The sequence below is a fragment of the Gossypium hirsutum genome, chromosome A01 (genome assembly GCF_007990345.1).
Source record: "Gossypium hirsutum isolate 1008001.06 chromosome A01, Gossypium_hirsutum_v2.1, whole genome shotgun sequence".
Classification (NCBI taxonomy): Eukaryota; Viridiplantae; Streptophyta; class Magnoliopsida; order Malvales; family Malvaceae; genus Gossypium; species Gossypium hirsutum.
This window is the reverse complement of record NC_053424.1, coordinates 11560061-11572954: the sequence shown is the minus strand read 5'-3', so window position 1 is coordinate 11572954 and position 12894 is coordinate 11560061. Positions and strand designations below refer to the sequence as shown.

The 12894-nt window shown below is 29.0% G+C and overlaps 3 protein-coding genes and 1 non-coding gene across 4 annotated transcripts; 2 read left to right on the top strand and 2 right to left on the bottom strand.

The window, feature by feature from the left end:
* Window positions 1-5729: 5729 nt before the first annotated feature.
* On the top strand, window positions 5730-6732 carry LOC107916746 (fatty acid desaturase 4, chloroplastic). Its single transcript, XM_016846113.2, has one exon. The coding sequence runs from the start codon at window positions 5730-5732 to the stop codon at window positions 6663-6665; it is 936 nt and encodes a 311-aa protein (XP_016701602.2). The 3' UTR covers window positions 6666-6732.
* A 48-nt stretch (window positions 6733-6780) lies between these two features.
* LOC107916747 (vacuolar protein sorting-associated protein 22 homolog 1) lies at window positions 6781-8810 on the bottom strand. The gene is made up of 7 exons (XM_016846114.2): window positions 8675-8810; window positions 8441-8551; window positions 8223-8358; window positions 7704-7858; window positions 7306-7413; window positions 7135-7224; window positions 6781-7047 (listed from the first exon to the last, which is right to left on the bottom strand). Exons 1-7 carry the CDS (start codon window positions 8723-8725, stop codon window positions 6949-6951), a joined length of 750 nt encoding a protein of 249 aa, XP_016701603.2. The 5' UTR covers window positions 8726-8810; the 3' UTR covers window positions 6781-6948.
* Window positions 8811-8849: 39 nt separating this feature from the next.
* Window positions 8850-8921, top strand: TRNAM-CAU (transfer RNA methionine (anticodon CAU)). Its single transcript has one exon. It is a non-coding gene; the product is annotated as a tRNA-Met (tRNA).
* A 559-nt stretch (window positions 8922-9480) lies between these two features.
* On the bottom strand, window positions 9481-11707 carry LOC107916669 (uncharacterized). Its single transcript, XM_016845997.2, has 2 exons — window positions 11438-11707; window positions 9481-9974 (listed from the first exon to the last, which is right to left on the bottom strand). Exons 1-2 carry the CDS (start codon window positions 11592-11594, stop codon window positions 9676-9678), a joined length of 456 nt encoding a protein of 151 aa, XP_016701486.1. The 5' UTR covers window positions 11595-11707; the 3' UTR covers window positions 9481-9675.
* Between the last annotated feature and the right edge of the window lie 1187 nt (window positions 11708-12894).

Sequence of the window (12894 nt, the reverse complement as noted above, 5' to 3'; positions counted from 1 at the left end):
ATTAAAACTTGACAAAAACTCAAAAATATTTAAAAAAAAATGTTATATTTAAAATAAATATTTTGTTTATCCATTTCAACAATTTTATAGCTCTTGATTTACTTTAAAGTCCGTTAATGTCCGTTAATGCTTAGTTTAGCGTTACTTTTAAGAAGTATTTTTGAGAAAAAAACTTTTAAACAAAAGTTAAAATTTTTGCTTATATTTTTTACTTAAAAAAAATTGTCTTAAAAGCATTTTGTTTAGTAATATTTTTATTTCAAAAATATTTTTTTTCTTAAAAGTACATCTTAAAAATAATACTAAATTGATCCTAAATTGATCCTAAATGACACTAAACTATTTAAAGATCGACAAAAACCCAAAAAAAAAATGCTCAGATGTTTTTTTAAAAAAAATAAAATTCCATCCATACTTTTTCAGTTGGTCAGAAAAAAAAACCCAAATTATTTGATTTTGATACTTCAATACCAAAATTATACTCTCAAAGAATAAATATTGTTATACTAATTGATATTTTATTCTTAATTATATGAAAAGTTCAATATGTTAAATTAATGTGAAAAAAAATTCTTAAAATTATCAAAAAAATATATCCAACTAAAAGTAGAAAAAAAAATATTCAATGAACATTGATTGTCGGAACCAAAAATTATACTTGAGAGAAGTAGAGACAAAACATAAATTTTGAAAAGAGAAAGAAAGAAAGCAGGAGGAAACTTCTGGCTTTTTGACTTCATTTCAACAAAGTGGGGATTACCAATTTATCATTGGAACACTACTTTGTTTCCAATAATTATACCAAAAGAGCAAAAGCAATAATAATGGCTTAATAGCCAAATTAGCTCGGAAACTTTACCATTTTTCTCATATTGATACTCTCTCTTTTTTTTTTCTGTGAGAAGTGATATTTAAACTTAAAAGTTTTGTCCCATTTTGCCTCAAACCTGAAAAGTGTACAGTTTGAAGTAAAATGGAACAAAACTAATAATTTAGGTGTCACTTTGACAAAAAAAAGCTTTAGGTACTAATATGAGAAAAAGGTACATACTAGGGACTACTTTACCAATAAAACCAATAGAAAGTGGGTGAAACTTTGGAGGAAGAAGATCATTGGAAGGAACTTCCACTATGAAAGGAGTTCTATGATAAATATTATATGGGCGATTTTCAAACAAATGATGTAATTAAAATATATAAATATAATTACATTATCTTTTACATCTCTTATTTATGTTTAAAAAATTTTGACATATTTATTCGCTAAGTACTACTTTGAAGGTTTAGTTTTTGGTCCTCTAATTACTGCACAATGATTATTTTGGAATGATTTGTTTGTAATTATAGTTTTTTTTATTCTACCAAGAAATTATTAATATCATGATAATAGAGTAATTACGTACAACTCAATATTTAAAATTAGTTTTAAGTTTTTACAATTTTTTTTTGGTTTAATCCAATTATATATATTACGGTGTTTGATTTTAATTATAATTATTTAGATTATATTAATTGAGAATATAATTAGGAAAAATGTCAATGGAGTAAGTAAAATGGTGAGGGAGTCGGGTGAGAGAATATATTGTTAAATCAATCACTACTTTACAATTGATATTTTCTGCTTTGTCATCCGCACCGCCTCATTATATATGTGTAATCTTGAAAATCATTATCGCTTTCATGAACATCGAATACATCCATTCTTATCGACCCTTACTATAAGTGTGGAATCTTAAAAACCACTATCACATTTTATGGATATTGAATACATATATCTCGTGGATTATGCTACTTTGCCCTCCTCTATTTTTTTTAAAGGAATATATAATACACAATTTTATACAATAAATACATTATATAAAAAGCAAAATGGTAATATTACTCGTTTAATAGTCACTAGATTACGGCACACTCACACTTTGAGTGAAAAAAATTTATGTATAAATTTTATTAAAAAATTGATATAAAACTAAATATAACTTTAGTTGAAATGATAAAATTGAGATTATAAAAATTATAATGTTTTATTATTCTCATAATGTATGCGTACTTTCTAAATTTATCAAAATATAAAACGGCATGAATACCCCTAACATAATAATTTGTTGCTTTGTAAAATGAATGAACTTTTGATAATTTCATAAATTGAATTGGGACCCGACTGATAGTTACATCAACTCAATCAAGCATATTATAATAGTATTAGATTATAACAAACTCATAACGTGGGTGAAAAATTCATGTAACATATGTATTTATTAAAAGTTTGTCAAATTCAAATTAATCTTTAGTTGAAATGGTAAAATTAAATGTTTAAAATTTATTATGCTTGACCCTTTTAAAATATAGCTTTCCGTCAAAATTCTTGATGGGCCATTAAGTAATGACATGGTGATTGACATAAAAAATATTTTAAAAATTCTAATATTTTTTAAAATTATACAAATTATTAAAAATCATAATAAGTATTATAAAAACATTAAATATTATTTAAATGTTATTAACAATTATTGAATAATTTTAAAAATGATTGAAAAGTTATTAGAAATGATTAAAATTTATTAAAATATTATAAAAATAGAAAAAAAAAATTAAGGATTTAAATACAAAAATTTAGAAACTTATAGAAAATTGTAAAAAAATTTATAAGAAATATAGAAAATAGTTATAAAAAAAATAAAAAAATTTACTACTCCTTTGTGTTTTATTCTACATTGTAATACACCATATCTCAGTCTATCCTTATAAACTTTTATCACATCACTATTCCTCAACCAAAATTATTATCCATTATTCACCTTAAGCTACCAAGAACTAAACTCATCAATATTAAAACTCCTCACCCGGCACCTTATACAAGTTCTATCATCATCACACTTCAAGCTCTCCATTTCTTATACCAAAATGAAAATCTCTTGACTTGAAAAATAACAAAAATAATTCTATAGTTTTTTTTTTACTTTTTTAAATAGTTTTTGTTAAATTTTATAATTTTTTATTATTTTAATAATATCTATAAAATTTTCTACAACTTTTTTTTACAGTATTTCATAACTTTTCTATAATTTTAATCTTTAATTTTTTAAACATTTGTTATAATGTTTATTACATCGATAATACTTTTTTTTGTATTTTTATTATTTTTCTATAAAATTTATAATTTTTTTAATATCTCAATGATTTTATGATTGAATGCTAAAAAACTCCTCATAATTAAGAAATTTTAAAAAAATTAATTAAGAATTTGTAAAATAATTCACATAATCATTTTTCATATCAATAGCAATGTCATCACTTTCAATATGAGAAGGCTTTAAAGAAAAAATATATATCATGAGCTTAATTGAGTGCAATTCATAATTCGAATGATTCAATTGGATGTTGTTTTTTTAGGAGTTTAATTAATTTTTTTAATCATTTTATGAGGACTTTTTTGATATATAAACCTTAATTTTATGATACAATTTTACATTTATACTATTTTGATAGTTATATATAACGGTAGAATGACATTTTTATACATTTGGTGCAATAGGTGGAACAAATAATATTTAGAACCACACCTTCAAAAAAAATCTGCCTCACCATGCCCCTGTTTTCGAGGAGTATTTTGGAGTTTGATATTCTTAGGGTTGGTTTGGATGGACGATTGAGTGCGGTACAGTGTGTTTAGCTTACATTTTGTCTTACGCTATAATATTTAATCTCATTGCCACCACTGTTTTTACACTAATCACAATTAACGCATCGTTCATCCAAATCCACCTTTAAATTAGATAAAAAATATCATTTTATAAAATAAATTTGTACTTAAAATTCCTTCAAAAATTATGAAATTATAATGAAATACAAGAGTAAATTCACACATCGCCCCCAAAAACATTAACCCTAACAAAAGAATTTGGTTTTGTTTTTGTAATTGTATTTATAATTTTTTTAATAAAAATTCAATATGATTTGAAAATTTATTTAGTACAATGAAGTTTTTAAATTCTAAAAAATTAAGTTCTAAATGTGACTTGTGTCTCAATTAAGGTATAGTAAAAAAAAAAACAACAAAAGCAAGAATTAGAAAGGTGACATAGGCCTCTGTTATTTATATTTTAGAATTTATTTTAAGAGATATATGTCATGATTACAACACCTTTAATTTTCTTCAAAAATATGTATAATTAAACTAAAATGAGTTTTAATTAAAATATATTTATTCTATATATTAAATCATTGATTAAATTAATATCACGAATCAAGTAAACATTAACTTAATTTGATAATGATTAAATACTATTGCTTTATAAAAAAAGTAATATTATTTTTAAAAAAAATTAAAATTTTTATATTTAAAACATAAAAAAATTTAAAAAAAAACACGGACTGATTTGACTCTAAAAAATTATAATTTTTAATATTTAATATTCAAGCTTTATTATTTCAAGTTTTCATGTAAAATATTATAATATTGTAAAGTTGGCATCTCACAGAATGAATATGCTTGATGATATTTATATATTGAGAATATGCTTGACGATACTTCAATATTCTTATGTTTACCCCTATCTTTGGCCTACTTGGAAGCTTCAATTGAAGTTTCAAATGTAAACAAAAAGAACAAGAAAAACCAAAAAGGACAATCCATTATTATCCCCGTTACAACCGCAAGTATTGCGTTTCTAATCTCTATGGTTAGCCCATGAATTCAATTAATGGTGAAATATCTTTTATCTAATAAATATATTTATAAATGATTTACATAATAAGATATTAATTAAAATGATAAAATTTAAACATAGAAGATTGTTATATTTTAACCTTAAATCTCTGTCATTTACGAAATAAATCTTAAAATTATACATGAATTTTGATTTAATATATAATTTCATACATGAACTTTGATATGGTATAATTGTATACATGAAATTTTGACTAAGGTTCAAATGTATACCTAAAACTTTAATTTTGATTTAATTATACATATTTAAAGAAATAAATATATAAGTTTAAATTTTTATTGGATAAATATAATTATTTATGTATGCAATATACAAACATAAAATGATGATATATCAAAATTGTATGATTAGTTTGTAAGAATTAAATCAAATCAAAATTTTATGTATAAAATTCACAAAATTAGAGCTCGTGAATAGAATTACACGTTAAATCAAAGTTACATTTGATATTTATAAATAATTGAATATTTGATAATTTCCTAAGTTAAAACCTAGTTGATGAATAATACCAACTCAATTAATCAATTAATATATAGACGCATAAAAAAATATTTAATTATTATTTTTTAAAAATTACGTTCATTATAGTAGTTTACTGATAATTTTTTTTTTTAAAATATTGCGTCTCAATCCTTAGCCCAAGAATTCAATTGATTCATCTTTTACGTATCATAAAACTTGAATATAATCGAAACACAACTTGCTATTGCTGAAGAAAAATGAAAGCGACGACGTTTTAATCCACTTGTGTGACGGAGATTCACTTATTCTAAAGGCAAGCAGTTGAAACAAATTGTGAGCACATGTTTATGTGGAAGACATTAGCGACTTCAATATCCCCACGCACCCTCACTGCACACCACAACGTCGATTCTATGGCACAGTCTCATTTGGATCATGGCCTTTACTCCATAGCCACTATTTCATGCTCTTTGCCTTTTTAAATATTGCTCTTTCATTGCAATCAACTTTTAGTTTTTCTTGGGCAAAACCTTTTCAATGTCTATCTTAAAACAACATAGGTGCCCGTCGAGGTCTCTAACTCATATTCCTACTAGCCCACGGCTGCACCTTGTTGCACGTTTGACATGTTCGGCAACTACCACCACAACCAAGCCTAAGTCCAGTCAGAACCAGTTGGTTATCGAGCCACGGCTTGAGACAAAACCAGACTCTATCACTCCCATTATCCCTAGTGTTGGCCCTCCCTTGTCCAATGATCCAAGTTTACAATCAACATGGTCTCACCGAGCATGGGTGGCCAGTGGTTGCACCACGCTTTTCTTTTCCCTAGCCAAGACTGTAACGGGTGCAGCTGATACACACATGTGGTTCGAACCTATAGTAGCAGGCTATGTTGGGTATGTTTTAGCTGACCTTTTGTCTGGGGTTTACCATTGGGGCATCGACAATTATGGTGATGCAACGACTCCGATTTTTGGTTCACAAATTGAAGGATTCCAGGGGCACCACAAATGGCCCTGGACTATCACCAGGCGCCAGTTTGCTAACAACTTACATGCATTGGCTCGTAGCATAACTCTCACAGTGCTTCCTATAGAAATTCTTTGCAATGACCCTGTTATTCAAGGATTTGTCACCGTTTGTGCTGGTTGCATCATGTTCAGCCAACAATTTCATGCCTGGTCTCATGGCACCAAGAGCAGGCTCCCACCACTGGTGGTGGCACTACAAGATGCCGGCGTACTAGTCTCCCGGTCTCAACATTCGGCTCACCATAGGCCTCCATATAATAGCAACTACTGCATCGTGAGCGGAGTCTGCAATGAGTTTCTAGACAAAAACAAGGTTTTTGAGGCACTAGAGATGATTATATTTTTCAAGCTTGAGGTGAGACCCAGGTCTTGGAGTGAGCCTGGTGCTGAATGGATAGAAGAGATGGATGAAGCTCAATCTCAAGTTACAGTTCATTGAATTTTTTCCCACTTCTGTAACATGAAAACTATAAGCAAACATTCAAATGACATATTTCAATGATTTATTTTTGTGGAGTTCAAGCTTTGATGTATGTATAATAATGGGCTTCAGCTGCAAGAACATAGTGTTATTAATAAACACTTGGAAGACATAATAACATTTGGCAGGTTGAGTTACCATTTATAAAATTCTGCCAGAAATTCAAACATAAACAATTCGAAACTTGCAACATACTTGAATTTGAAAAAAGAGAAAGGATGAAGGAAAAAACAGACTAATGTTAATTGTCAGCCCCGAATGAGGAGATGGAGGATACACAGGGGAACCAATAACAGCGTTTCCCATCTCTGTGACCATCATCAATCATGGCAAGACCTTCCTGCATCAACCAACAGGAGTTTTGTTAACCCCATAAATTAAAGTCACAGTATGATGATAAAACATGCCTATTGCTGCAAGAACTTACCTCTAATAAGGTATCAAGGGCATCAATAGCACGTCCATGTGTCCATGAAAGCCGTCTCTCTACCTCATCAACGGTCACATAGCCTTGAGCCTGAAAGAGAAACAAGCAGAACATTGACTAAGCAATTATTTGCATGGGTGTTTGTCATACCATAATAGAAGTATCACTAACCTGTGCCAGCTCCAGAATTTGATTATGATCTTTATTCAATTCAGTTGGAACAGACCGAACAAGCTTTTTCTTTCCAGCAGAAATCACCTCAAATCCACTACCTAATGTCTGGAGAAATCAAGCAGTACATGCATTTAAAATTGGCATCACAAAAACTAAAATAAGTTGTACAAGATAACTCCATTACAGACCATGCAGATTTCAGACCAGCAAGCAGCAATAATGGAACTACTATTCAACAATGATTTGAAAAAAAATGTAACCCAAAACAAAGGAAAATTGATCAGCTTTTCTCATGCTCTTCATCTCACTTACCCTAAGAGTTGAAAAGAGAATGCTGGCAAACTCATTCAGTAATCAGTATAAAACAACCATGAACTAGCTTTGTACTACCATACCTTCAGCTTACTTATAGCACGCAAACAATCATCTTCGGATACAGCCTCACGATCATGTTTTCGTTTCTGACGAAGCAATTTGCAGAGTTCCTGCAGGTCAATCAAACCTCCATTAAGAGGCCTAGTTGCCAAGCAAATCTCAACAATTTGAACTCCTGTCTAGCCAATAATCAAAACCAAATTATAAGCACTCTACCAAGTCTTTGAAATAGAGAGTACTGAGTTTATAAAAATCCTCTAAAAATACAGATTTTACAGCTCATGGTCTTGTGTATCATGCTGAAAAAGCATAGTAGTAGTTTGCAGGCGAACTATACATAATCTAATAAATTCACAATTATAAAACTTCGAAACAAAAATGGATAAAGCATACAAAACACACACACACAAAGAAAAGCATAAAGGATCATAAGGTAAAATCAGTTTAAACTACAGGAAAGAAAATTTTAAAAATTAACAACAAAAGGGAATTTTCCAATTACTTTTCTTTCTAAAAAATGGATGATTTTCAATACCAACCAAGTTCGTAATAGAAATCACCGATTCCTAAAAGCTCAGCCCAAAATCCCTTATTTGAAGCCAAAGGATCCACTCCTACTTTTGCACACATTTCGTGAAATTGAGACCTAAAAGACGGGTTTTTACGAATATCATTCTGCGAAAAATAGATATAGAAATTAGTAAAACTAAAATAATTGAAATTAATGAAAAAAAATTGACAAAGAACTTTTGTTTACCTTGTGTTTTCGAGCGAATTCTTCGAGTTGAGATCGAAAAGTAGCAAGCTGCTCTTTCATAAGGTCGGTTCTTAACTTGGCTACATTTTCTCCCAACGCTCGATATTGATCCTGAAATTAAAAAAAGAAAAAGAAAAACCCACACGCAAATAATTACGAGTAGATTTGATTGGTTGCAATTGTGGGATTCATTTGAATATCATTATTAAGATTAAATTGAAATTCGAAACAAACCCTAGCAGCTGCAGCCGTTTGGAGCCCTCCGATTCCAGGTCGTCTTCTCATTTTCCTTTTTCTTCGAAGTTCTGATTTTTCTTTCCCTTTCTTTGGTTTTTTGTTGTGAAATAAGAACTAATTTATTACTTTACTTGATCTTGAAAAACTAAAAACGTAAATTATGAATCAACAAATCAGAGTGGCGCAGCGGAAGCGTGGTGGGCCCATAACCCACAGGTCCCAGGATCGAAACCTGGCTCTGATAGAAGTTTTCGATAATTTTGTGATTACACTGGGCATTTTCATTAAGTAGGGGATGAACTTTTCACTATGTTTTTATATTATCAAAAGAATTAAGAAAGTTTATCGTAGGATCGTTTTCTTTTGTTATATATATTTTCGGACAAACTTTATTTTGTTAGATTGTTTATAGATATATATATCAATAATATCTAAGATAATATGTTTCATCTTTCCAACTTGACAATAAAGGTGATAAATTTCATCAAACTTTTTAAGTTAATGGTATTTTTAAAATATATATGATATAGCAAAAATGGAGGCGCTCAAACTTTCTTCGAATGATGGATGACACTGTTCCTTGTTTATATTATCCATCAACCAAAGTTTTAATCCAAAAACCAATGAAATTTGTAATAAACTTGTTTGACTTTGAGATAACTCACCACTGTTCCTAACAACTCCTAAAAAAGTCGAGAAATCATTAGATTCTTCATTGACAAAACAATAAGTTGATGAAGAACTCATATGCCACCTAAAACAGTTCAAATGAACAATAATTGTAATCATGAAGAAAGCTTACATGCGAAAAGAAATGGCCCTCATATCATCTTACAACAAAGGTACTTACAATTTCTTTATTAATTGCTTGTCTCAGGTAGACCACAAGATAGAACAAGGTGAACCACAAGAAACATGCACTTTTTTTCGGTATTTATAAATTAGAACATTCTTGTTTGCATCTGTGTAAGACATTCATGATTGCTTCTAAAGTATACTTATTCACTAAGAGTTTCGGTGCAGTAGAATGGGGCAGTAGAGGGTTGATATACAAATGGTCTGACAGTGTGGAAATGACCTGATGGGCGACTATAGGTGAACTTGATACCGGTGCTGCGATCCCCAAGATGGTTGCAGTGATCATGGAAACTACTGATCGGTCGTGCCAAGCATGTATTCCAACGGTCACTCTCAGGCATTGTTTCGGCCACGGTGTATATCCCCTTGGCGTTTGTGAAAGCCTGGTAATTTACTACTTCACCAGATTTTGTAATACAAAGTACAGCAACCTCAGCACCTACACCAACACATTTGTTTCACATAAATATAAGATAAAATTTTCATGCATGATTCATATACTTCAAGGCTCGGTTTAAAAGATTAATTAAGGCTTCTACAGAAAAACCCCCTATTTTGTATGGTTATACTGAGATGAATGAATCTAATTATGCCCCTTAAAACATCAATGCCATAGTACAGCTTGAAAGATTAAAACAATATCCTACCATCACTAATGTTTGACCTTCATCATTGAGAACAGATATATCAATGACAAATAGCTTTATCAAACACAGAAATGAACAAAGGATTTATTTATAAAACACCATACACCAAGCATCCATTCTTTTGCCAATTACTTCAACAAGCAAAAAAAGAATTGTTCCGACCAAAGATTAGTTGGTGAAATTGTTGTTGCATTTCTACAACATTCAAACCATATCTGTCCTTATTGACCGTTCACGTGATGCAGCTATTCTTAGTGGTTTTTAATTTTTTAGATATTTATCTGTTATTTTATTAGGTATTTTGAACTGGACTTAGCCATCTCTATTAGTATTTTGAATTGGCTTAGCTATCTCTATTATGTTTTGAATTACTGTTAGCTATCTCTTTTATCTTCTTTATTGCTGAGATTACAATGTATATATATTTGTTGAGCTATTACTTTATAAATACCTCTCATTTTCATAATAAAGATACAGTTCATTTTACAACCTTTGAGTAAATTCTATATGATATCAAAGTATTCTAAGCTCTCACGAGCAGATCCAGTGATTTTTTTCTCTAAAACGAACTCCATCTTAAACAAAGAAAGCTTACTTGTCAGCCATCTCAACCACAGAAGAAAGAAAATGAAACCAAAGATCATGAATATATCCCAGTCCCACTATTCAACAATTTAAGCCTATAAGAGAATTCCTTACACAGACTTTTGGAGGATGCATCCTACACAAAAAGGATTCATTCAGACAATAGCGCAGTCAACCCAGAGACCCTTTCTAACACACTATAATAGCTGTTTGCAACTCAATTAGACACAGGTAAAAGTATTGAGTAAGCATCAACCATAGAAGCAATTTAGTGAAGCAAAGTAAATCACAGGGAAAGCACTCAAATAGGCAAATTGCAAGACACAGTGATCTTATCAAACCCTCAAAAGGTAAATTTTTTGAGTATTTCTTTTCTCAATCCAAGTATAAATTGAACCCTCATTAAATAAAAAAAAGAATTATAAATTGAACCCATCCATGAAGTTGTATAGGCAAGCTCAACAATGTCAAAACCAATAATTAACCAAAAAAAAGGAGCAAACATTGTCACCGACAAAATTGGAAGAACTATAATTCCAACCAAAAAAAAAAAACCAATTCGAATTTCAGCTAAAGAAACATAATTTAACCAATCAAACAACTGCAATTCAAAATTATAAATGGAAAAAGGAACGGAGGAAAAACAAGAGAGAGAGAGAGAGAGAGCAACCTTCTAAAATATGATCTTCAGGACCAATGGAAGAATCAGCGCAAACATCACAGACTACTCTACCGTGAATCTCACCAGTCCAAGATTTTACACCTGAAATCAAGAATACAGCTAAGACAACAAAACCCAGAACCAGATTCTTGCTCTTTGATCCCATGGGGTGATTCTTTTTTCAATTGAGCTAACAAGCACAAATGAGAGCAGCAGCCTGCCAGTGTTTACAAACACGCATATTTTTGTAGAATAAAATATAAGTAAAATATAAGTACTTGTTTAGTATTGCTTTAAAAAATATGTATTTTGAGTTTAAAAGTATTTTAAAAATAAATAGAATATAATAAATTGATTTTGGCTGAATTAGTTTTTTAAAAGCAAATAGAATAAAATAAATTGATTTTGGCTGAATTAGTTTTTTAAAAGCAAATAGAATAAAGTATGTTTTTTTATTGGTGCTTAATTATAAATATGTGAAAATTATTAATTAAAAATAAAAAATATTTTTTAAAATAATAAAAATGTGCTAATATCTAATTACAAATATTTAATGGTTATATTTTAATATTTAAAATATAGTTTATATATTCTAATTAAATTTTATAAATAATTAATATTTATTGCTTAAAAATATTTAAAATTTATATTTCTTATATCTAAATATTAACGGCAAGTTATAATAATTCTTTTAATTTTTATTAAAATATAATAATATTTTTAATATTATTTAAATGTATATTTGTTACTTAATAATAACATGTCTAAAATAGATATTTTATTTTTTAAAATTACTTTTTAACAGTAACACTAAACACTCAAATCTTAAACCAAATTTTTCAAAAGTTTTCTTGATAAACATGTTAATTTGCATATTTTTTTGTGTTTAATTTGGTTTATTTTTTAACTAAACCTTGCTAATTAAGTGCTTTTATGATTTAATCTTGTCAAAGATGCAATTAGTCAAAAACAAGCTAAAAAGGGTCAATTTGAAAGATAATCATTAAAATGGGGACAAATTAAAAAGGTGGAGGAAGCTAAGGACACATCAAATATTTTAACTTTGTAAAAACCAAAAATAAGAAAATCTTATTTTATTTATTTTTATTTTTATTTTATTTTATTTTTGATTTTATATTAAATTAGTTTAGGCTAAATTTAGTAAATCCCATATACATAAATAAAGGCTTTATGTTCTTAGGAAATCATCTATTAATTTTGTATTCCTACTGCAAATTGGAATATAATTATTTTTCCCTTTTCTTTCAAGTTGGCGTGAGTTATTGTCATTTTCATAAGAATTTTGCTTGCTTTTATAAATTTGGGTTAATTGCCTTTCAAGTCCTTTTCATTCCCCAAATTCCTCAATTATCATCGACCGACCTTTCTAAACATACAAAGCATGATTAATTGCATGCTTAACTAAATTTCATCTAAGCTTTAGGCCGATGTTCTTTCCGGTCGGG